The sequence below is a fragment of the Bos javanicus genome, chromosome 1 (genome assembly GCF_032452875.1).
Source record: "Bos javanicus breed banteng chromosome 1, ARS-OSU_banteng_1.0, whole genome shotgun sequence".
Classification (NCBI taxonomy): Eukaryota; Metazoa; Chordata; class Mammalia; order Artiodactyla; family Bovidae; genus Bos; species Bos javanicus.
Genome location: NC_083868.1, coordinates 121,760,436 through 121,787,279, shown reverse-complemented (window position 1 = coordinate 121,787,279; position 26,844 = coordinate 121,760,436). Strand labels below are relative to the sequence as shown.

The 26,844-nt window shown below is 37.0% G+C and overlaps 1 protein-coding gene across 1 annotated transcript; it reads right to left on the bottom strand.

Annotated features, from left to right (window-relative positions):
* Nucleotides 1-424: 424 nt before the first annotated feature.
* On the bottom strand, nucleotides 425-26,183 carry PLSCR5 (phospholipid scramblase family member 5). Its single transcript, XM_061419214.1, has 7 exons — nucleotides 26,016-26,183; nucleotides 20,299-20,462; nucleotides 15,290-15,332; nucleotides 13,070-13,290; nucleotides 10,687-10,848; nucleotides 5,175-5,336; nucleotides 425-795 (listed from the first exon to the last, which is right to left on the bottom strand). The coding sequence occupies exons 1-7, from the start codon at nucleotides 26,026-26,028 to the stop codon at nucleotides 757-759; spliced, it is 804 nt and encodes a 267-aa protein (XP_061275198.1). The 5' UTR covers nucleotides 26,029-26,183; the 3' UTR covers nucleotides 425-756.
* Between the last annotated feature and the right edge of the window lie 661 nt (nucleotides 26,184-26,844).

The following is a 26,844-nucleotide window of genomic DNA, read 5'->3' as shown; positions in this document are numbered from 1 at the left end:
TGTACTACTGCTTTTACTAGCTTAGAAGTTTATTAATATGCTTATTTATATCCCTAGCACATACATGTATGTAAAGCATACTTTGATTTGTAAATATTACCTTTTTTATGGAATGTAAATGTACCTTTTGCCACTAGAACAAATTGATTTCATCTGCTGTCTCATCTTTAAACCTATTATTTACCCAACTTTTAGCTTTTTCATTATAATGTAAAAATGTCTCTCTACTATAAGAAGATTAATAAACAAAGCAGAAAAGACTGCTTATGAAAAAATACTTTAGAAACCCTGTCCTTTTGATTAGTAACCAGTACTTCTACCAGAAAAACTTCAAAGTGCTCTCTAAACATTGAATTTTCATCAGTGATGCTGCAAGCCTTAGCTCTCATCTTTCATGCTTACCATGCAATAACTTCAAAAGGATAAAAAGAAAGAATGGTAATCTCTCAAAGCACCACTGTGCTACGGTCAGTCATCTTGTCTTTAGTTATCATGCATTCACAAGAAGATAATTGCTTCATTACATTATGCTTTAATAAATATAGTAATTAACATTTTGTTACAAAAAAAGAAAAAAGCCAATAGTCAAACCATTCAGAAATGAAATCCAGAGCCCAGGGGATTTCTAAAAGAAAATGAAAAAGAATTAGACAGCGTCAAATATAGACCTCTTCAAAGGGAAAGAGATCATTTAAACTTGCCTTTTACTTACTGAAATACATTCTGCATATTTTATTGTTTTTGTCATCTTGCTTGTTATAATCCAGCCAGTGAATGTTCAAAGAACATAAAATCCTACAAATAAATAAATGGAATATGAGTGAATTGACAAAAAACCAACAATTAAGATCAAGAGTCTTACATGGAAGCTTTGATTATATAAGGCAATTATGTTTCCCAGTGGTGTTCCAGGAACATGTGATTTATCAGGAGGAGAAAAATCAGAAAGTTTTAAGCTTCATGACACTCACATATCTAATTAGCAGAGTTTAAGTAACCTGGAACGGAGAAGGCAATGGCAACCCACTCCAGTACTCTTGCCTGGAAAATCCAAGGATGGAGGAGCCTGGTGGGATGCAGTCCATGGGGTCGCTAGGAGTCGGACACAACTGAGCGACTTCACTTTCACTTTTCACTTTTCACTTTCATGCATTGGAGAAGGAAATGGCAACCCACTCCAGTGTTCTTGCCTGGAGAATCCCAGGGACGGGGGAGCCTGATGGGCTGCCATCTATGGGGTCGCACAGAGTCGGACATGACTGAAGTGACTTAGCAGCAGCAGCAGCAAGTAACTTGGAAAGCTTATTTGAATCAGCATGATATCACCAGGCAAAATTTGGGGTGGTCAAGAGTTTTTAAAATTAGATTTTTGGATAGTCGGGGTCATCATGAGAAGCTGTAATAGACACGGACCTTTAAACAAGAGTAAGACATGTCATCATGGACCATGTGGTTGGTAACTCAGCTTTCATCTGAGAAAGTACTGAAAACTATACCTGAGGGAACTTGGTGGATTATGCAGTGGTAGACTTCACTTTCACTTTTCAGTTTCATGTATTGGAGAAGGAAATGGCAAACCACTCCAATGTTCTTGCCTGGAGAATCCTAGGGACGGGGGAGCCTGGTGGGCTGCCATCTATGGGGTCGCACAGAATCAGACACAACTGAAGCGACTTAGCAGCAGCAGCAGTCTCAAACAAAAGACCAAATTACTTGTGAATACTTGTGAGTTTTGCTGTTTGGATCAGGGAATATCCTCCAATCAGCAACTTCTAAAGCTTTCTGACCACAAGGTAATAAAATGGAGACAGCATTTACAAATTAAAAACATAATTCTTGGTGACAAATTGTTTTAAAAGCTATATTGGCCAAGGGTGAGTGATAGCCATTCAGTTATGTCTGACTCTGTGATTCCATGGACTGTAGCCTGCCAGGCTCCTTTGCCCATGGAATTCAGGCAAGAATACTGGAGTGGGTTGCCATTTACTTCTTCAATATTGACCAAGAGCAAAGTGCAAATATTTTATAATATTATGGTAAAAAGGAAAAGAAAAGCAATGGATGGAATGCTGTCTGATAGTCTCAGTAAGTGTGTTTCTTTCTAAGACCCTGGAGTAAAAAAGTTATCTTTCCAGATAATCAGGGTGTTACTTCAGTCAGTGCTATCAGTTCAGTTCAGTCGCTCAGTCGTGTCCAACTCTTTGCGACCCCATGAATCACAGTACGCCAGGCCTCCCTGTCCATCACCAACTCCCGGAGTTCACACAGACTCACGTCCATTGAGTCAGTGATGCCATCCAGCCACCTCATCCTCACCTCATCCACCTCACCTCATCCTCGTCCCCTTCTCCTCCTGCTCCCAATCCCTCCCAGCATCAGAGTCTTTTCCAATGAGTCAACTCTTCACATGAGGTGACCAAAGTACTGGAGTTTCAGCTTTAGCATCATTCCTTCCAAAGAACACCCAGGGCTGATCTCCTTCAGAATGGACTGGTTGGATCTCCTTGCAGTCCAAGGGACTCTCAAGAGTCTTCTCCAACACCACAGTTCAAAAGCATCAATTCTTCAGTGCTCAGCTTTCTTCACATCCATACATGACCATTGGAAAAACCATAGCTTTGACTAGACGGAACTTTGTTGGCAAAGTAATGTCTCTGCTTTTCAATATGCTATCTAGATTGGTCATAACTTTCCTTCCAAGGAGTAAGTGTCTTTTAATTTCATGGCTGCAGTCACCGTCTGCAGTGATTTTGGAGCCCAAAAAAATAAAGTCTGACACTGTTTCCACTGTTTCCCTATCTATTTCCCATGCCAGGTCCATGAATCAAGGCAAATTGGAAGTGCTCAAACAAGAGATGGCAAGAGTGAATGTCGACATTCTAGGAATCAGCGAACTGAAATGGACTGGAATGGGTGAATTTAACTCAGATGACCATTATATCTACTACTGCGGGCAGGAATCCCTTAGAAGAAATGGAGTAGCCATCATGGTCAACAGAAGAGTCCGAAATGCAATCTCAAAAACGACAGAATGATCTCTGTTCGTTTCCAAAGCAAACCATTCAATATCACAGTAATCCAAGTCTATGCCCCAACCAGTAACACTGAAGAAGCTGAAGTTGAATGGTTCTATGAAGACCTACAAGACCTTTTAGAACTAACACCCAAAAAAGATATCCTTTTCATTATAGGGGACTGGAATGCAAAAGTAGGAAGTCAAGAAACACCTGGAGTAACAGGCAAATTTGGCCTTGGAATACGGAATGAAGCAGGGCAAAGGCTAATAGAGTTTTGCCAAGAGAACGCACTGGTCATAGCAAACACCCTCTTCCAACAACACAAGAGAAGACTCTACACGTGGACATCACCAGATTGTCAACACCGAAATCAGATTGATTATATTCTTTGCAGCCAAAGATGGAGAATCTCTATACAGTCAGCAAAAACAAGACCGGGAGCTGACTGTGGCTCAGATCATGAGCTCCTTATTGCCAAATTCAGACTTAAATTGAAGAAAGTAGGGAAAATCACTAGACCATTCAGGTATGACCTAAATCAAATCAGTGCTATAGTCATAGGGAATTGTTGACATTTTTGCCATCAGCTTTTTATTAATATATAAAATACATGTGTAGGGCAGATTAAAGGCTTCCTTGGTGGCTCAGTGTGGTAAAGAATCCTCCTGCCAAGCAGAAGACACAAGTTTGATTCTTTGGTCAGGAAGATCCCCTGGAGAAGAAAATTGCAACCTACTCCAGTATTCTTGACTGGGAAACCCCATGGACAGAGGAGCCTGGTGGGCTATAGCCCATGTGGATGCAAAAGAGTTGGACATAATTTAGCAACTAAATAGCAGTAGCAGCAGGGCAGATTAAAGGTAATATATTTTTAATATAAACATTAAATAAGGGGACTAACCAGAAGGTCAAATTAAGGTTTTGGGAAAAGGGTGGGAGTATGTTTATGTGCATGGTATGTTTGGTGTCAAAATACAGAATGGTCAAAAAATAGAAGGGAGTAGGAAGTGACAAATTAAAAGCCTTGTTAAACAGATAAGGAGAATGGAAAAATGAAAAAGTATGTGGTGACAGGAAAGATTGACTGGACTTGGTTACATTTATAGATGAAAATGGAGTAAGAGACAACTTAGTATAAAAGCCTAGCACTCTGTGTATTGATATTAATTCTATCTCTACCCATGATAGGGAATCAATAAGTTAAAATAATTTCTCTGAAGCTGCTGTCAGAAAAAGTGCTACTATATTTATTTTTAATTAAACTCTAAGTATCTATGAATGGCATCACCAAGGAATTATTTTTAGTTAATATAACTCTCAAGTGTCTCTAGAAGAGCCTAAGTAAATAGGACCACTTTTTTGCCCACAGTAGCACATATTAACATAACCATAAGATTTAGGATCCTAAAACCTTGAAGAATAACATGAGAGGAAGAATGAAGGTTTACTTTAAAATTCCATGAACTTTTGTGAGTGCAAGAGCTGAAAAAGGTAAGCAATGAGGGAAAAATTAGAAGGAAAGTGGGGAACAGAGAAAATCAGGTCAGAGTTTGGCACAAGTATCACTTGACTTCGATTCTTTCATCAGCAATCTAAAAGAAAATGTTTTTGATGAAATTGTTAAATTGAGAAGAAAAGACAAAGACATTATATCTTTGTAATAATAGAAACTGCTATATATTAACTCATCTCTGTTTACTCACGTACCTGTGTAGTTATTGGAAGGGCAAGAAAACTGCACTTTTCACATTTTGAATATCACCTGACTCCTTGGTAAGCAATTAAACAGCCCTGAACCTTACCCAGGATAAATAATGTGATTATTTGTGTTTACATATTTTTCACTGGAAGTGAAAATAAGAAAAAGTTGAAAGTCGAAAGAGAAGGCTAATTCAAATATTGAGAAACGATGAGTAGGATGTAGATAGGGAATCCATTCTTGAGAAGAGGGGGTTTGAGGGCCACTGGAGGAAGGCTACCCAATATGAATGCAGGCTGTTACATTCTGACTTCTAAACACTGTTGGCCACAAACTAGCCTTCCGTGTATAAAACTGACTCTGTGGGGTAAAAACTATGTGAAACGGGATGGCTCTGTAATAACTGACAAGTGAAAAGGAAAGAAATAAACCACCTCAATCTTTAAGACCACACTTACAAACAGAAAGCAAGCACCAATCATGGCTGCTTTGACTGTCACATCGAGGTCCGCAGGAACGTGAATCCCAAAGTTGTCAGCATTGGTGAAAACATCGTTCACAAAGCCTGACCAGTACTTGGAAATCTTTCCAATTGTAAGCTTTTCATTAATGGTCTTCACCTTTGAAAAGAAAATAAGAGGCTGTAAGTTTGAAGGTGAAACCTATGATTTTACATTTTTCCATGTTTACTTCATGACATATAAGAATAATTTTATTCATCATCTTTAAATGACAATTCAATGGCACTCATTCCTTTATATAATCTTAGGTTTGTAAATTTAACTTTCCAGTTTGTTATTCAGGAATTTTGTTTTTCTGACATTTTTTTTAACCATCATAATCTTTTTTTCTCCTTTCTGTATGCGGATTGAGAATTTAACTGCAATAAGTAATTAAGGCCAGACTGCCACAAGATGGCAGCAGGTACATAGTTTAAATTACATAGTCTAACCATGATGATAATCCTTCTACCTGAGGTCCATATTTTAAATCTGAATTCTTCATGCAAAAAAAAAAAAAAAGAAAAGAAACAAAGAAAGAATATTTTTGAGAAAGATTTTAGAGGAAATTTTTTAGATAAAATTAATTTCCAAGTATAATTTATTTTTTTATTGGTAAAATTTTATAATTACTGATTTGCTTAAATATTATCAGTTCACTTCAGTCACTCAGTTGTGTCTGACTCTTTGTGACCCCATGGACTGCAGCATGCCAGCCCTCCCTGTCCATCACCAACTCCCAGAGTTTACTCAAACTCACGTCCATTGAGTCAGTGATGCCATCCAACCATCTCCTCCTCTGTCATCCCCTTCTCCTCCCACCTTCAATCTTTCCCAGCATCAGGGTCTTTTCCAATGAGTCAGTTCTTCACATCAGGTGGCCAAAGTATTGGAGTTTCAGCTTCAGCATAAGTTCTTCCAGCGAATATTCAGGACTGATTTCCTTTAGGATAGACTGGTTGGATCTCCTTGCAGTCCAAGAGATTCTCAAGAGTCTTCTCCAACACCACAGTTCAAAAGCATCAATTCTTTGGTGCTCAGCTTTCTTTATAGTCCAACTGTAACATCCATACATGACTACTGGAAAAGCCATAGCTTTAACTAGATGGACCTTTTTTGGCCAAGTAATGTCTGCTTTTTAATATGCTGTCTAGGTTGGTAATAAATTTTATTTCCAAGGAGCAAGTGTCTTTTAATTTCATGGCTGCAATCACCATCTGCAGTGATTTTGGAGCCCCCAAAAATAAAATCTTCCACTGTTTCCATTGTTTCCCCATCTATTTGCCATGAAGTGATGGGACCAGATGCCATGATCTTAGTTTTCTGAATGTTGAGTTTTAAGCCAACTTTTTCACTCTCCTCTTTCACTTTCATTAAGAGGCTCTTTAGTTCTTCTTCACTTTCTGCCGTAAGGGTGGTGTCATCTGTGTATCTGAGGTTATTGATATTTTTTCCAGCAATCTAGATTCCAGCTTATGCTTCATCCATTCCAGCATTTCTCATGATGTACTCTGCATATAAGTTAAATAAGCAGGGTGACAATATATAGCCTTGATATGCTCCTTTCCTGATTTGGAACAAGTCTGTGGTTCCATTTTCAGTTCTAACTGTTGTTTCTTGACCTGCACACAGATTACTCAGGAGGCAGGTCAGGTGGCCTGGTATTCCCATCTCTTGAAGATATTACAAGTCATTGCTTAATTTCATTTTTGTGTTATACTCAGACATTTACAAGGTCATTCCTTTATAACTAACCTAAGTCCTATTTTTCATTTGAAAAACTTCTCTGGGCTAATGTACCACATAAATTCAGACTAATAATTTCACATGAAAAAGTCTATAGTTCTTTTCAACTAGAAGGAATCTAGAATTAAACTATCCACTATTCATTTGCTTGCCCTGTTTCTCATTCAAAGGCTTAAAGTGATATAAACTTTCACTTTCTGTGTGGAAGTAGAAGATAGAAAATAAAGGAAGTTACTTAGGTCATCTCTATACCATAAATGGGATTTATGGTGGCTTACTGGTAAAGAATCCACCTGCCAATGCAGGAGATGTGGTTTGATCCCTGGGTCAGGAAGATCCACTGGAAAAGGAAATGGTAACCCACTCCAGTATTCTTGAGTGGAGAATCCCATGGATAGAGGAGCCTGACAAGCTACAGTCAATGGGTTTGCCAAAGAGTAGGACATGACTTAGCGACTAAAAAACAATACCATAAATATTAAAACTCTTAGTTCAGTTCAGTTCAGTTCAGTTCAGTCGCTCAGTCGTGTTCGACTCTTTGCAACCCCATGAACTGCAGCACGCCAGGCCTCTCTGTCCATCACCAACTCCTGGAGTTCACCCAGACTCAGGTCCATCGAGTCGGTGATGCCATCAGCCATCTCATCCTCTGTCGTCCCCTTCTGCTCCTGCCCCCATTCCCTCCAAGCATCAGAGTCTTTTCCAATGAGTCAACTCTTCACATGCGGTGGCCAAAGTACTGGAGTTTCAGCTTTAGCATCATTCAGCTTTAGCATCATTCCTTCCAAAGAACACCCAGGGCTGATTTCCTTTAGAATGGACTGGTTGGGTCTCCTTGCAGTCCAAGGGACTCTCAAGAGTCTTCTCCAACACCACAGTTCAAAAGCATCAATTCTTTGGCGCTCAGCTTTCTTCACAGTGCAACTCTCACATCCATACATGACCACTGGAAAAACCATAGCCTTGACTAGACAGACCTTGGTTGGCAAAGTAATGTCTCTGCTTTTTAATATGCTATCTAAGTTGGTCATAACTTTCCTTCCAAGGAGTAAGCATCTTTTAATTTTATGGCTGCAGTCACTATCTGCAGTGATTTTGGATCCCCCCAAAATAAAGTCTGACACTGTTTCCACTGTTTCCCCATCTATTTCCCATGAAGTGATGGGACCAGATGCCATGATCTTAGTTTTCTGAATATTGAGCATTAAGCCAACTTTTTCACTCTCCACTTTCACTTTCATCAAGAGGCTTTTTAGTTCCTCTTCACTTTCTGCCATAAGGATGGTGTAATCTGCATATCTGAGGTTATTGATATTTCTCCCAGCAATCTTGATTCCAGCTTGTGCTTCTTCCAGCCCAGCATTTCTCATGATGTGCTCTGCATAGAAGTTAAATAAGCAGGATGACAATATACAGCCTTGACGTACTCCTTTTCCTATTTGGAACCAGTCTGTTGTTCCATGTCCAGTTCTTTTTTTTTTTTTATTTCTCATGTGTTCCCCATCCTGAACCCTCCTCCCTCCTCCCTCCCCATACCATCCCTCTGGGTCGTCCCAGTGCACCAGCCCCAAGCATCCAGCATCGTGCATTGAACCTGGTGCTTCCTGACCTGTATATAGGTTTCCCAAGAGGCAGGTCAGGTGGTCTGGTATTCCCATCTCTTGAAGAATTTTCCACAGTTTATTGTGATCTACACAGTCAAAGGCTTTGACTGAGTCAATAAAGAAGAAATAGATGTTTTTCTGGAACTCTCTTGCTTTTTCAATGATCCAGCGGATGTTGGCAATTTGATCTCTAATTCCTCTGCCTTTTCTAAAACCAGCTTGAACATCTGGAAGTTCATGGTTCACGTACTGCTGAAGCCTGGCTTGGAGAATTTTGAGCATTACTTTACTAGCATGTGAGATGAGTGCAATTGTGCGGTAGTTTGAGCATTCTTTGGCATTGCCTTTCTTTGGAATTGGAATGAAAACTGACCTTTTCCAGTCCTGTGGCCACTGCTGAGTTTTCCAAATTTGCTTGCATATTGAGTGCAGCACTTTCACAGCATCACCTTTCAGGATTTGAAATAGCTCAACTGGAATTCCATCACCTCCACTAGCTTTGTTCGTAGTGATGCTTTCTAAGGCCCACTTGACTTCACATTCTAGGATGTCTGGCTCTAGGTGAGTGATCACACCATCGTGATTAGTTGGGTCATGAAGATCTTTTTTGTACAGTTCTTCTGTGTATTCTTGCCACGTCTTCTTAATATCTTCTGCTTCTGTTAGGTCCATACCATTTCTGTCCTTTATTGAGCCCATTTTCGCATGAAATGTTCCCTTCGTATCTCTAATTTTCTTGAAGAGATCTCTAGTCTTTCCCATTTTGTTGTTTTCCTCTATTTCTTTGCATTGAACACTGAGGAAGGCTTTTTTTTTTCTTCTTCTTGCTATTCTTTGGAACTCTGCATTCAGATGCTTATATCTTTCCTTTTCTCCTTTGCTTTTCACCTCTCTTCTTTTCACAGCTATTTGTAAGTCCTGCTCAGACAGCCATTTTGCTTTTTTGCATTTCTTTTCCATGGGGATGGTCTTGATCCCTGTCTCCTGCACAATGTCACAAACCTCAGTCCATAGTTCATCAGGCACTCTATCTATCAGATCTAGTCCCTTAAATCTATTTCTCACTTCCACTGTATAATATTTTGCTCAAATTCACATCCATTGAGTTGGTGATGCTATCTAACCATCTCATTCTCTGCTGCCCTCTTTTCCTTTTCCTTAACAGTTTTTCCTAGAAATAAATCTTAGAGGAAATAGTCTAAAGTATGTATTTCTTTTTTGTTTATTCACTCTATTCATTCATGTGTATCTCACATAGGACATTAAGTTTACAGGATTTCCGGGCACATGACTCACCTAGAATACAATGTACATTTTACAAAATGGGCTGTCATAACTCCAAAAATTCTTGGCATAACTTTCCTAAGAGTATTGAATAAAAATAAGCCTTATAATTGAGGAGTACATACTTTAGACTATTTCCTCTAAGATTTATTTCTAGGCAAAACTGTTAAGGAAAAGGAAAAGAGGGCAGCAGAAAATGAGATGTTTAGATAGCATCACCAACTCAATGGATGTGAATTTGAGCAAACTCTGGGAGATCGTGAAAGATACGGAAGGCTGGCATGCTGCAGTCCATGGGGTCACAAAGCATTGGACACCACCTAGCAACTGAACAAAGCTGCTAAGATAGTTCATATTACACATTGAATTTGCAAGTACTTACTGCTTTCTGATTTACACACATATGTTTATATGAGAATAGATTGTTATACAAAATGAAGTTAGCAAGTCTTACTTACATAGCTTTTAAATTAATGATATTTTAATGGAGTGTGCTCTTGAGATCAGATTTGGGATATGTTACCACCAGGGATATAGGAAAGAAGATGTGATTTCAGTGATTCTAAACTAAATATATTTGCTTTATACCATAGGTGCTATAATTCCACACACATCAAATTTTTGTAGTATGTTCTAAAAAAAAATTCTTGAACTTATATCTCTGGAATTATGAGTTATTATGGGCATGTACAATATTACTTATTCCATTATTTCACAAATATATTATTTTCTGAATTTATTTCAGAAATATTTCATGATTTGAACATTTAAAAAATTGAATTATGTTGCAAAAAATCAGGACCTAAGTGAAACAGTCCTTCATTTGTCAATCATACCTCAAAATCCACATCGCCAAAACAGCCACATGTTGCACCAGGACCAACAATTTTCAAAATATCTTCTTTGTTTGCATTTTGGATTGTGAATTTAGGCAGAAAGGGGTCCCACTTCTGTGCAACATAACCAACTATAGAACCAGGAGGGGCTTGGATTTCTAACTGTAGGAAGAGATAATAATAAAATAAGATTTCCTAAGGTTATTGTATTTTAATTTTACTATAATGTCTGCTTACTTCTTTTTTTTTTTTTTGTCTGCTTACTTCTAAACAGTATATAAAAGATTCTAAATATCTGCTTCTATGCTATACTGGATTTTTAAAATAATTTTTAGAAACAAAGAAATTCACTGTATAGATTCCTCATGAGCCACTAAAAGTCCATGTCTTTGATCTTCATTCCCTAAGGAAAACCTACCCCAGGCCTGTCTTCTGACCCTGGGATACTGGCTTCTTTGCTATGTCTGTTCCAAGTACAATAGTTGGACAAGCATTGAAGTTGTTTCCTATAATATACTTCATATTTATCCCCTCTTGGTTGTTGTCACAACACACATCTATTTTTAAGCCTCACTTCTTGATTCTTATAATTTTTTTTTTCCTCTTTGATTTATCAACTTCAGCTTCTCTGTGCTAACAAATGCTTCTTGCAGAGTTACAGTTGTTACACACCAATGTGATTTCTGTTTCATTTTGTCCAAAGCATTAAAAGAATATCATTTGCATTTTCAGAGCTGACTAGTATTTTGCTCCATTATCATTCATCCCCCTAATTTCTTAATTGTCCATAATACTGTATTTCAACATATTTATTTAGCCAATTCAAATACTTTGTATTAATAAAATAAGCTGGAGTGGGTGAAAATGATGAATATTGTTTGCTTTTAAATCAAGCCAACTCTCCATCATCTGATCTCTCTTTGTCTTTTCTTGTTAAATTCATAGTTTTATGTGCATGTCTGTAGTGTTTTTGGATAGATAAAGGTATTCTCAACAAGACTTCTTAGAATTACATAGATTTGTTCTAGGATCACTTCTAAAGTAATTGATTTGATTTCAACCAAATTAAAAATATACTAATCAGTATTAGGATGCATCCTATGTTTAATTTATGTGACATGGGGTTCAGTTCAGTTCAGTTCAGTCACTCAGTCGTGTCTGACTCTTTGCGACTCCATGAATCGCACCACGCCAGGCCTCCCTGTCCATCACCAGCTCCCGGAGTTCACTCAAACCGACATCCATCGAGTTGGTGATGCCATCCAGCCATCTCATCCTCTGTCGTCGACATGGGGTTACTTTGAAATAAAATATTAACTGTCAGAAATGTTATAATGGGTGCATATTCTGGGTTATACTGACTTTAGCATCTTGGGGCATATTAGATATTGAATATCCCCAGTAAAAGGATGAAAATTCTTGGGCTGCAAGAATTTGAGTACCTTAGCAATCCTATCACTTGACCAGATAATTGCCTATAAAGAGTTGCAGAATTAGCTTCAACATATATTGTTAGAAACTTCTCTACTTAAGGAGAGTTCTGTATTAATATTTACTTCCCATTGTGCTAAGTACAATATTTATACATAGGTCCTCAATAAAGAAACTTGGGTTTGAAAAAAGATACCTGGATCAAATCCCTCTTATGATATATTCTAGACGTGTGATCATAGGTGAGGCCCCTCTAAGCCTCAGTTTCCTCTATTGCAAAATGTAGAGAGTAAAATCTATTTCTTCTCACTTAGAGGTTCCTGATATCAAAGAAATCAAAGTAGGTATATATTCCACATAAACTTAACTGCATCATGTCCATGAAAGTTATTACTATACATTTACTAAAAGGTGATAAAAATCTATTATATATTAAAATATAATAATCAAATGATTCCCTCTAGAAGAATAACACACTCTTTGCTGAACCTTGAAGTTTGTCATAAATGGGTAAATGGAACATGAGATACTGTTCTAAAAATAATACTGACCCAGGAGATTCCTTTAGGAGAGTTTAGTATCACTCAGCACTCCCTGAACTTTGTACCAATGAGAAGATGAAGAGTAGATCTGCTTAATGGTGGAACTTACAGATATTACCTAGCTAATACAGAGATTCAGGAGGATGTGTCTCATTTACATGATGCATGAGCTGTCTTTCCAAGTTACCACCACGGAAGCCACTATAGTTTTTCATTGGAAATGAAAAAAAAAAAAAAATTAGTGAATCACCAAATCCTTAAGCTGTTCTGATCTTAAAGGAGCAACATTCTAATTCAACAATTGAAAGGTTAATGACCTTGTATCGCCAGCTGCATGTCATTTATTAAAGAAATAATTGCTAACCTTTCCAATTGTGGAAAATAAAAGCACACCCAGGTCAGTGACTAACCTCTTGTAGGTAGCAAGGGCACCAGCAGCTGTTACACCTCAAGGGCCTGTTGACTGTAATCACCTCTTGACCTGAGTTATCGGTGATCTTCAGAACGCATGATCGCAGAGTGGAACAAAAAGTACGGTTGAAGCAGATGCTTTCCTCCACTGCGAAGTATATTCTTTGTCCCAAGCTGTTTTTAATCTCATATTTGTTGGCGGTCTCAGTGCCCAGTATCACTAATGGAGCAAAAAAAAAAAAAATTATCAAAATCATGCTACTGCTTAGTATCAAACCTTTATATGAGTAAAAATAGTAGTGTTATTAGAAGAAAGCAGCATGACTGATTAGTTATTAAGTACATGGTATCTTCTTCAGACAAATCTATTTCTGTACTCTAAATTTTGAGGATTTAGCCATAGAAATCAAAGCAGACTCTGCGAAAAGAGCTGTGCAATTGATAAATTTTGATTCCAGTTATATGACTTATTTGGACACTTGTGGTACTTTACAACTAGGGAAGCAATGCTCTAAAGAAGGATCATACTCAAATTATTCTGTCATTGTTATGGAATTTACTGGGACAACTCACAGTGAAACTAATGATTCTATCTAAAAATCTATTTGGTACTACTATATCTATGAACTGGACATGGAACAACAGACTGCTTCCAAATAGGAAAAGGAGTACATCAAGGCTGTATATTGTCACCCTGCTTATTTAACTTATATGCAGAGTACATCATGAGAAACGCTGGACTGGAAGAAACACAAGCTTGAATCAAGATTGCTGGGAGATATATCAATAACCTCAGATATGCAGATAACACCACCCTTATGGCAGAAAGTGAAGAGGAACTAAAAAGCCTCTTGATGAAAGTGAAAGTGGAGAGTGAAAAAGTTGGCTTAAAGCTCAACATTCAGAAAACGAAGATCATGGCATCTGGTCCCATCACTTCATGGGAAATAGATGGGGAAACAGTGGAAACAGTGTCAGACTTTATTTTTCTGGGCTCCAAAATCACTGCAGATGGTGACTGCAGCCATGAAATTGAAGGACGCTTACTCCTTGGAAGAAAAGTTATGACCAACCCAGATGGCATATTGAAAAGCAGAGACATCACTTTGCCAACAAAGGTCTGTCTAGTCAAGGCTATGGTTTTTCCTGTGGTCATGTATGGATGTGAGAGTTGGACTGTGAAGAAGGCTGAGCGCCGAAGAACTGATGCTTTTGAAATTTGGTATTGGAGAAGACTCTTGAGAGTCCCTTGGACTGCAAGGAGATCTAACCAGTCCATTCTGAAGGAGATCAGCCCTGGGATGTCTTTGGCAGGAATGATGCTAAAGCTGAAACTCCAGTACTTTGGCCACCTCATGCCAAGAGTTGACTCATTGGAAAAGACTCTGATGCTGGGAGGGATTAGGGGCAGGAGGAGAAGGGGACGCCAGAGGATGAGATGGCTGGATGGCATCCCTGACTCGATGGACTTGAGTCTGAGTGAACTCCGGGAGTTGGTGATGGACAGGGAGGCCTGGTGTGCTGTGATTCATGGGGTCGCAAAGAGTCGGACACGACTGATTGACTGAACTGAACTGAACTACAGCTTCATGCTATCTATTTATTTCAATTTTGACATACTTTAGGTGTTATCTAGAATATTAAGGACAAACATACTCAAGTAATTTGAGTATTCAGCATTATAAATTTGTGCCCTGTTAAATGACTTGGTTTTTGATGAATCACTGACAGTATGATAAAACAGTAGAACTTTATTTTGATGGTTTTTTGTTGGTCTCAGCCTCAATTTCCATGTCTGAAATTGTTAAGAAAATTTAAATTATTAGCAGCCATGGAAATGACCAAGTAGCTTTTATTACTTCAAGATTAAAAATAATATTACATTCCTAATGACAATATCATCAAAGATTTGGGGAGTTTTATGCTTTTAGGCTTATGTATATCAGACTAATAATTTTACTTTCAGTGGGAGAGAGGTCCAACAGGGAGGGGACATATGTATACCTATGGCTGATTCATGTTGGTGTTTGACAAAAAACAACACAATTCTGTAAAGCAATTATCCTTCAATTAAAAAATAAATTAAAAAACCTTTCCCAGAAAAAAAAAATAGACCTAGTGCTCTTTTTTATTTAATTCTCTCCTAAACATTTAACTTTATAAAATACTTTAATAATTTTAATGATTTAACAATTTTAATAATTACAGAATGTACTTACTTCCAAGAAGCTCCACCTGCTGGTGTATAATTATCAGGTCTAACTGTTAAAAGATGACATGAAGGAAATACAAAGTATTACATCACAGGTCTTTGAAAACCTTCGCAGCTATTACTATTAACCTGTTTACTGGACTCATGAAATTAGGTGTTTTTCATGTTCTCTGTGTGGAAAATGGTAGAAAACAACTCACATTTTATAATGAAGGAAAAAAAATAAAAAAAGCTAACATGGTTTTTACTCAAGTAAAAATTACAAGAATCTTGAAAATTTCAAAGCAAAATTGCTCTGAATAAGAATAGGAACTGTGGTTAGCTCTGTGTTTTTCCTGTGGTGATAAGATAGCTCTTGGAAATTATACCAATACCCTTGAGAATATTTTTAAAGTCTCTGAATAAGAATGCCTATGAGGTTTTAAACTTCTTTCTCACTCTCTCTTTCTTTAAAAGAAATGAACCAAGAGGATACAAACAGTAATGATCTGCATGCTTGGCCTCTCCTCTCAGCCCTAACTACTTCACTCTGTCAGGTAGTAACTCATTCCTGATTGTGATGAAAAGTCTGTTAAAGCTGAGAAAGGCAATTCTTTAATTTCTTTCTTCAGTCACACTTTTCTTTGAACTAAGGGGAAAAAAATCCATAAATCCTATCAACAAAATACCAGTTTAAGCAGAAAAGAGTTAGCTTCTAAATGAATGACACATTAAAACTTGCCTATGCAATTAGAAATGAAGTTAATTTACAGAGATAAATTAGTCACAGGTAGCTGAGATGTGACTGTGTTAAACAGAATATAATACAAATGGTGTTTTTTAAGGAAATATTTAAAATATGTTCTTAGAATGAATTTTATTTGTGTATATTTTAATTTTCATATGCAGCACTTAAAGATTCACTAAGGTAAAATCATGAGCATTGAATACAGTACTGATTATTGCCTTTTTGAATGCTTAATTTTCTATTTTGCCTTAAAATTTTCACTTTATTCTCTTTTCACATTAACAAACTCACTGATAACTTTCAAATAAATGTAGTAATTGTTAACAGTTGGAATTGATTGGGCAATCACAAACCCTGAAAATATGAAATTATCTTATTTCCTTTCATTCTTCTTGTATATCCTGAGGTAGAGGTAAAAGCTAGTATCATTTCTTCTTATTACTGATAAGAGTGTACATATGCCCTCCTCTCCAAGATTCACAGATATATTTTTTACAAAAATAATTTATGATATAAGATATTCTAGAACATATTTAAACAACTACGACTAAATCTTTAAGAAATCGGAATTGGTCTTTGTTATGTAGTGTTGTTAGTTCTGTTTTCCTCTTTTGAGGGAAAAGGAGGGTTGACAGAAGAGAAGGGGCACGCATGATTATTTAGCAGTGCATCTATGGAGGCTCAGATGGTAAAGTATCTGCCTGCAAGGAGGGACACCCGGGTTTGATCCCTGGGTGGGGATGATCCCCTGGAGAAGGAATGGCTACCCACTTCAGTATTCTTACCTGGAGAATTCCATGGACTGTAGCCTGGTGGGCTATATATAGTTCATGGGGTGTTGAAGAATTGGACACGACAGAGTGACTAAAGTGTGTAGGCGTAACTTAGAGATGGAGAAGAAGTTTTGGGGTGCGAAAGTAAGGTTTGAGTTTAGGAACTTTGACTATTTATGTCATGGATCAAGTTTCAGCCCTGAACTTTAGAGACTATTGGCTGAAAAGGATAAATGTGCATCTCTAACATCTAATAATAGTGGTTGTTTATTTAATGACCACCTTGAGGTAGTCACTGTGCTAGATATTTGACATAGTGTCTGATTTAGTCCTCACACACATCAGAGAACAGGATATCATTACATGTAACATGTAATGTACATGTAACATGTGAGGAAACAATCCCAGAGAAAGAAAGTGGTTTTGCTCAAGATCATAGAGCTTGTAAGTGGTTAGGCTGGGATATGAACCCAGGCAGTGATACCATGGATTTCAACTTGCTCTCTACTCTGCTGTACCAGCATAACTTAACTAATCTTAGGAACTGGGAGAAACAATTCTTAAGTGACACTGTGGAACTTCTGAGTACCTTTCCTCCCTATTTACTCTTACACTCACCCATCGTCTCTAATAACCTCGAATGTGGCCTCTCTCTGTGGACAAACCTCCTGGATATGAGGGTCCTGGTTTTGGTTGTTCTTCTAGTTTCCTTTAAGTAGCCCTGGGCCACTTATAAACTGTGGTCCAAAAGAGCCTTTTCATCTTTTGCTATTAATTGATGGACCAGGAATAGTTGGAAACTTTAAACAGATTACATCCTGTATTCAGGTGTTAGGACAAGCAGAGCACTCCTACAGTAAGAAAGCTTCAGAATGGACACCGAATGACAGCCTTGGAAATGTATGTACAATCCATATGTATAATTTATCAGGCTTACAGGTGTCAATGATTCAATTTAGTATATGTATTGGGTTGGCCAAAAAGTTCATTTGGATTTTTCCATAAGATGTTACAGGAAAACCATAAGAAACTTTTGGTCAACCTAGTACTTCAAAATAAATGGAATCTTACATGTGCCTTTATAAATTTTAACTCAGTACTCTGATCTGTAGGTGACTAAATAAAAGTCATCCTTTGATGCTTATAGGATAAAATGTTATTGAGTATTATGAATATGTTAATTTAACTTGGAATGAATATAGTTCGATCCCATCCCCTGGAGAAGGAAATGGCAACCCACTCCAATATTCTTGGCTGGAGAATTCCATGGACGGAGAAACCTGGCAGGCTACTTTCCATGCAGTCACAAAGAGTCAGACATGACTGAAGTGACTCAGGACAATCTATAATACATGAACAACATATATGTATACACATACATATGTAAATATATATGTACATACAAATATTTTTATATGTATGTGTATATAAACATATACACAGACACACACATACACTTGCCACCTTGGAGTTTATTTTCAATTTGTTAGTGAAAATATGATTATCAATAGTTACTGGATAATAATGATTAAAAGAGAGTAGGTGATTTTTTAAATATTTACATTGAGATTTTAATTTGGAAGCATTTTTATTGAATATTTTCCTGTTTGTTTATTGAAGCATGCACTATTTTCAAATATTCATAATTTTATTGTGGTTTTTAGATAAAAGCTTACAAAATTCTTCATATATGTATATATATATGTTTCTCACAAACTGGAAGTATTAAACTTTTTAAATGCTTATTCATCCTGTTCTGTATGCACTGCTTTAAAGCAAATGTGTTCTTTTAGTATAAAGACTATAAAATCCCTTCCCTTTGAAGGAAAATACCCACCAATTTGTGAAATATTTTTGCTTTCTGAAAAAGAGTACCAAAGGTATACATTTGGAAAATTGACTTTGTTTTAGAACTGAAGCCAGTGGGCTCATATCTCTATCAAATATGAAAAAAAAGTGTGTTCATGTCAAGCATCTGGCTCTGGGTATGTCATCGTTCATGGATGGAAGAAGAATATGTGATGGCCATATGTGATCATCAAACCCCAGCCCTCTGGCACTGGTATATCACTTTTATACTTGGCGAAACCTTGTCTGACAACATTCCCAAACAGCTTGCAGCAGTTAATCAACTCTAGTCAGCTATTACAGCTGATCCTTTCTGCAGATGGAAGATGGTAGGTTAGCTTTTCCAGCTCTTTTACATATCTCCCTGAGCTCTCCAGTCTCTAAAGTACATTTGTCTGCCAGTGGGTTTCTGGAGAAGGCATCTGCAATTATAAACATTTTCCCAGGAACATATGCTGTGTGCAGCTTAAACCCTATCAGGCATAACAGAAATCTCTTGCACCTTAAGGGAATTAACACAGAGATTTGATTTTGATAAAGGAGTTAGACTTTATAGTTAGAAAGAGTGCCAAACAAGCTGAAAATTGCAGCACATGTGCTGACATCTCAATATTAGTGTATTTCTAATCGTGTGTAAGATAAATATTAAAGCATCAATATATATACAAATGTCAATTGCAACTTATATGCCATAAAATTCAGATGATATTTCTTGACTGATTTATTATAAGGCTTGAATCACTGCTTACCCTCCAATGACTAGAACAGTGACTATACTTAATATGATCTTTCAAGCAAATTGGCTCAGAGATGGCAAAAGTATCAGAAGACAGTAATGCTAACTTGATAGCTTGATTTCTCTTGGATTTCCATCCACCTTTTGAGATTCAGTTGACGATGTTAAGCTCTCAACTCATTGAGAAAGTCTCTCCTGAGTACGTTGATCTTTAGCAGCCTTTCTCTTCTCTTTTATTGTTTAGTCACTAAGTCTTGTCCAACTGTTGCGACCCCATGGACTGTAGCACAGGCAGCTCCTCTGTCCGTGGGATTTCCCAGGCAAGAATACTGGAGTGGGTTGCCATTTTCTTTCACAGGGAATCTTCCTGATTCAGAGATTGAACCTGTGTCTCCTGCATTGCAGGTGGATTCTTTACCCCTGAGCCACCAAGGAAGCCCTCTCTTCTCTGTACACCTGCCCAAGTTAAAAGTCAACACTTTTAATTTGTCTTTGCCAAAAAGGTTGCAGAACGTTTGGGTGAGAGGAACTAGGTTTTATACCATTTACGTGCCTTGATTATAACAGGTACTCAATTAATATCCTTTAATTAAATAACTGTAAGTGACTAGACAAATTAGACAATTCCTCTAGGATTTAAATTTGCTGACACCTTGAGCAATGAGGAGAAGGATAAAGTGCTAAACAGCTCAATCAAAAATGTTTAGTCTTCTCTCTGTGTCAGGTAAATAAGGAAAATAGAAGTGGTTATAAAACAAGGCAAAAGTTTCTTGCCAAGTAATAGAAATAAATAAAAGACAGATTGTATAATGCTTTTCTCACTTCAATAAGTTATTTGCTGAAGTTTTTAGTCTTGATTGGAGGGGAAGAAACCAAGTTTGTATTTGTCTTAAAGGGAAAAAAACTTTGCAGAAATAGAGAGAGAAAAGCACCTGGCTTAAATATTCTAGACCAGGAGGGAGATTCCCTGGTGGAGGGGGACCCCGCTGCCATACTTGGTCCCCTGGATTGGAAGGTAAGATGTGAAGACCATGGTCTGGGTCTGAAGCTCCCGGAAGAAAGCCAGGCGGACCTCTGCTTCTTTGGTTCTCTGCATCTGCAAGAGAATGACAGTTCCAGCCCACATGTAAATGTAGACCATTTTATTTAGTCGTCTTGTAATATTTCCTGCTGCTTAATTCACACGGTAGAGTATCTCCCACCTAGCCTCTCCCTTCAGTGCCCCTTCCTTCATTTTCTATATTCACTGTCACCACCACTTCATTTTGAACCCAGAGAAAAAGGAATGTAGTTGTGAGAAAAAGTTGGATAATTTGGGCAAAATAAATCATTTTAGAAAATATGTTTTTTGAAAGCAAGTGAAACTTCTACTCAAAGAACTGAAAGATTATAAACTACAAATGGAAAATCAATGACTAAAGAAACTAGGTATTCTCTACTCATAAAAGGATGACCTTAGACATACGTTTTGAATCATACTTAATGACTTTTGGGTATATTCTCCTTTCTTCAAATATTATGAAATTGCCTCATAATTTCCAAGATTATTTTCTCTTTTCATCAGTCATTCCACTATGCATAGATTTAATTCAGCGGTTCTTGTACTTTAGCCTGCAGCAGAACCACCTGGCCTGCCTCTAAGTTGTTTCAGTCGTGTCTGGCTCTTTGTGACCCCATGGACTATAGACCACCAGTCTCCTCTGTCCATGGGTGTTGCCAGTTAAGAATACTGGAGTGGGTTGCCATTTCCTTCTCCAGGCGACCTTCCCAATCCAGCGATCGAACCTACGTGTCTTATGTCTTCTGCATTGGCAGATGGGTTCTTTACCTCTAGTGCAACCTGGGAAGACCAAAAACCACCTTGGAGGGTTTAGCAAAACACACATTGCTGGGCTCACTCCAGACTTTCTGATTCAGTGGATGGAGTGGGGATGGAGCTTGAGAATTTGCAGTTCTAATAAGTTCCCAGATAAACTAATGCTGCGGGACCAACAATATATACTTTGAGAACTAATGGGATTATTTGAAACTAATTTATGAGATTCTTAAGGGCAGTGTAATATTTAAATTTAGCTGTGATTTCCCAATACGCAAGCAAAATCTTTTTTGACAGTGTTAATCCCTTTGTAGCTTATCCAACATTATAAAAGATAAAATAATTAGAAAATTGTAAAATGTTTGGCTTTGATTTTTCAAATAATCACCTGTTTTCTATATTATTGCCAGGTAAAATTGTTACTATTTTGATTATCTCTTAGGTAGATATCGATTAGATTGAAATTTGGAAATTTACTATTTATCCTGCATTAATCTGGAGCCCATGTGATATTATGCATATGACCTATAAGGGGTACATGCAAAATTCTTCTTTTTCATTAAAAATATACTTTATTACCTTTCTACTATTATTTTTCCCTTTTCTTCTCACATGACCACCTTTGACTATCTTCCTCATTGCTGCTGCTGCTGCTGCTGCTGCTGCTGCTGCTGCTGCTGCTAGGTCGCTTCAGTCGTGTCCAACTCTGTGCAACCCCATAGACAGCAGCCCACCAAGCTCCTCCGTCCATGGGATTTTCCAGACAAAAGTACTGGAGTGGGTTGCCATTTCCTTCTCCGATGCATTATAGTGAAAAGTGAAAGTGAAGTCGCTCAGTCGTGTCTGACTCTTTGAGACCCCATGGACTGCAGCCCACCAGGCTCCTCCATCCATGGGATTTTCCAGGCAAGAGTACTGGAGTGGGGTGCCATTGCCTTCTCTGTCTTCTTCATTAGATACCATTAATTTTTTCAAGACTATCTGTGTTCTCATTTCTCATCTTTATTAAGTCATATTGTCAGACATCTCACATGTGCATTCATTTCATTTACGTGTTGCTATTTTAGATTGAGTGTATGTGTAGAGCAAGGTTCATGATATGTGTTTTCAAATATCAGAGGAGCCATTATGAAGAAAAGTAACTTAGTGGATGAGATGGTCAGATGCATCATCAACACAATGAACATGAGTTTGAGCAAATTCTGGGAGATAGTGAAGGACAGGGAAGCCTGACATGCTGCAGTCCATGCGGCCACAAAGACTCAGAAAAGACTCAGTGACTGAACAACAATGAACAACAAACTTAGACTATTTTGAAGACCTATGAATGGGAAGGACAAGGAAAACTGGCTCTGGATTAATAGGAGGAAGATATTTATGGCAGCTGCACAAAGATTTGGATAAGCATTCATTGTACTTATACTAAAATCGGAGTAACAGCTTTATAATTCACAGTAGATTTAAATGGTCTCTCTTAAGCACTGACACCCAAGTCCATGTAATTTGTGTGTTTGTCTGTTGAGGGGCAGTATTATTCTGAATCTTTTAAACCTCTAAAGAGTAAATTTGAAGAAAGGATTGATTTTCTTTTGAATAGTATTCATTCCTCTTCATTCATTGTCTCCCAAACATGTCCTGTATGAGCACTTGAGAGAGATTTAAAAAAAAAAAAATGGTGAACGAATATAGGCTTCAAGGTGTGGTCCTTTGGACACTAACATAAACTGTTACTAGGAACAATTGGCTCGTTAAGGTCATGTGTACATTTGATGTTAATGAGGAACATTAATTGCCAGATGGTCCAATTATTTATTTAACCATAAGGTTGTGGGAGTAGACAAAATGGATCTCTAAGATTATACTAGTCTGTGACATTTAGCATTTGGACATGCTTTAGGGGTGTGACTGAATGGAAACAAACTTGTCATTTGGCCCCATGAAAATAGAGCCCCATACTGACAGTATTATAGCAATTTGCTTCCCTAAAGTCCCCCATCCTGAACTTCTCTCAGATCTGGGACAGACACAAAGGATATAGGCTTCAGAATTCCTCTTGCTCTAGGGAAAGGGGCCTGAATGAGAACCTCTCCCCAAGAGTGAATAGCTGAGAAAACTGAGAGGAAGCCTATGTAACACTGTCAGATTTGGGAGAGGAGCGAATGCCACACTAGCAATAGCGCCTGGAAAATAATAAAAGGGTACACACATCCTTTCATTGGCTGTAGTGCCAAAAGCACTGTTGTTATTGACTTTCAGAGGAACAGAGACAAAATTGTGATCTGGGGAACACTAGTTTAAAATGATGAAATTCAGAATAGTGTTTCATCTCAGAGATGGAAGTATATGGCTATTGAATAGTAAGGGACCTTTATGAGTGGCCAGAAATATTTTATATCTTGATCTTGGGTAGTGGCTACACAAGTGCATCCTGATTTTAAAAATCACAGAGCTTAAGTTTGGTGCCTTTTATGCACTTAACTGTACACATATTATCCTTCAATTGGTAAAAAAAAAAAAAATATGTGTAAGGATTAATTTCTAATAACAACTGATAAAAGCTTATTAGATTCTCTTTTGTCAATTTTACTGTTAAAAAAATTAGCAAATTACTCCAAATTTATCTTGTAAATTATTTTGCTATGACAGAATGTGGTGGGTTACTGAATGTCTGGCAACTGGTTCTACATTCCTCACATAGGTCTTTAGATTTCATGGCGTTAATGTACTGCAGCCCAGATCACATCCAAAGTCTTTACTAGGAAGTGAGGCTCAGTCAGACACTTCTGAGAACACCATTCTGAGATCACTTGCTTGCTCTTCTGGGATTTTGGCTTACATTGGAGTAGCAGAACCTTTGAAGATCTAAACTGAAGCTTCTGTTCAGTTTAGATCATCCTGGGAATGCCTGTTTTTCTCAAACTTTAAGTTTGAGACCAAAGTGTTCATAAATTGCTTTTGTTTTTACTAACTAGGGGACTTCAGACCACACAAATATTTCTTCAGTTCTAATGGCATCCAAAGTCCAGACTATCCTTTGATTTAGTGGTGCTGACGGAACTGCCTGTGAAATGTGTGAAATGTCCAACTAGCCTGTATTCCCTGGGAAAATGCTAACTGCCAATACAGATTAATGGGCCAGAAAACATCATGACAGTATAAATAATGTCTTTAAATCTATTTGAATAAAACTCCACAAAAATATGATAAAGTGACTTGCCCTCTGAAACAAGATTTTTAAGTTCTATAGGGTCCTCTCACAGATATTTTACCCACTTTATCTGTTAAATATTTTGACTGGGTTGCAGAAACAGTGTTAGTTTTCTACTTAAAGTTTTACCTCTTAAGTTGAGTCTTGAGCCCTTATCATTACTGAACATCACTGCTCTTTTTGGTAGATTAATCATATTTTGATCATAATATTGCTTTCTAGTCACAAGTTTCTTCAAAGACTACGACCACGAGTTGAAGAAGAAACTCCTTTGAATTTCTATCTGGCTTTGAATTTCTATCTACGGTTTTAAAAATGTATAACCAGCTTATAAATATTTCACATCCTCTGCAACTCTTTACCGTACAGGCTACAGTTGTTGCTGTAACTCTTACTTGATAAAGTGATGAAATGTTTCGGACTGAGTCTTAGTGTCAGTCTTAAATGAAGGAAAGAACGTGCCAAGATTTTGTCTTCAAATATAAAAATGAGACACATATATATTAAAATTCATGATTTTGAAGTTTCATGTCTATATTTTACAATTTGCTTGAACTTTCCCAGTGATACTCGGAGACTAGTGTATGGTGACAAAAAGTGAAAAAAAAATTACTTCCTTTGTTTCAAGTTAAAAAGCATCCTAAGTGTGTTTTGACAAAGGAAGCAAATAAGTGTACACATTTCTCTGATGTAGATCATTAATTTAATTTAGGATATTTTAAATCGGTGGACTCTGTTAATCCTATTTGTAATTAGGTTAAAAGGTTTCCACCAATTATACTGATCACAATTCTTCATGATAAAACTGTTCATTAGAGCTCAGAGTTTAATGGCTTCTTCTGATAATGGAATGAAAACACATTATAATTTCATTTTTATATCATTTCACAAGTGTTTTTAGTGAGATTGCAACTCATTACCTAAAAGCAGCATATCCCTTTTCTTCTGAGCAGTTCTTTGAGACAGCACTAATGAGATTTACATTTTCAGGGATGTGAGGAGAATTTACCAGTCCCCCCTCCCAAAGTCTTTAATTAATCTGTTTGCTTAAATTAGTTTCTGTTTAGTTTTTATGTATAATTTACCATCAAATAAATTTTCAAAGATTTTTGCTTCGTTGTTCAGAAATATTTGCTTCTAGTCCATTAAATTTACTAGGATCTCCTGAGAACACACGTTTAATTCTCTACAATAAATGCCTGTATCACATATTTTAAATAGCAGATAGGAAATTAAAAAATATTGAACTATAACACTTTTAACTTATGTATGAAAAGTTTTCTACCAATCTCTTTAAACTGGAAATATCAACTTGTGTTTTGAATTAAATATTCCTATTCTAAATTTTGCTCTGCAGCTCTTCTCATTAAGGTTTATATTTATGATAACAAAAACATTGTTTATATCTTAACTTTTGGATTCTTTTAGGTAGAGTGGGTTTGGTTTTTTTTTTTTTTTAATATATTTAATGCAATATGCTCTTTGGCATTCAAAGTTAAAAACTACAAAGTTCCAAAGAACTAAATGACAGGTTTTAAAGTATCAATCTCACTGATTGTAACACCTTACAACCTATATTTTCAGTCATAAGGGAAATATTATTAGCTGTCTATATTTACTCTTACCTTTAGAGGCCATGAATATGTCTGAGTCACTTATCCAAAGGCAGCCAGGTTAAAAGAAAGGCTCTTCTTGTTGCAGCAAAGAGAAACACAGCAGGCATAGAACTTCAGAGGGTGTCTGCTTCTTGTCAGCTTACAAACACCAGAGGAAGGGAGAGCCTTGCAGCTTCCGGATGCTGTGTTTTATCATTTTGAACAACAGGAGGAGACAAAGCCATCATAAAAAGTACACACTACTCACAAACCATCATCCCACTTGGTGGCTGAAGGACCAATTGGAAAAGAATAAAAACCCAGGAAAGAAAATACGCAATGCTTATTTTTATGGACCGTATTTCCATTTAATATTTAAAAATTATTTCTTGAAATATGTATTTTTTCCCTCACTGCAATAGCTGAAATATTTCATTTTTATAATTTCTAGCAATCTCCTGTAACAGAGTCTGTGATAAAACATTCTATCACATGTAGGTTTCTGACAGTTCTAAAGATAATTTTTAAATTTTGTAAATGTTTGGGCAGTCGTATTCTTATGTTTTCTCAGGATTTCTTCCCACTCTGTCTCCCTGTAACAAACAAGAAAAGAATTATTTTATGCTATTTATATGCATAAATATATATTTAGTTTATTTTTATTTGAATTTTATTAATCAGAGGAATTTGAAAATGCAAACCTTCAATAATCTAAAGTTAAATGAAACATAGAGGTAATATTTAACTGCGTTGCATTCTTTTCCAAGGGAAAAAAAAAACTGTAACCTTGACTAGCCAGCTCATATTTCTCAATGCCCATGGAGATTTTGCTCAACAAGTCAGTGGCCTGGTTAATATA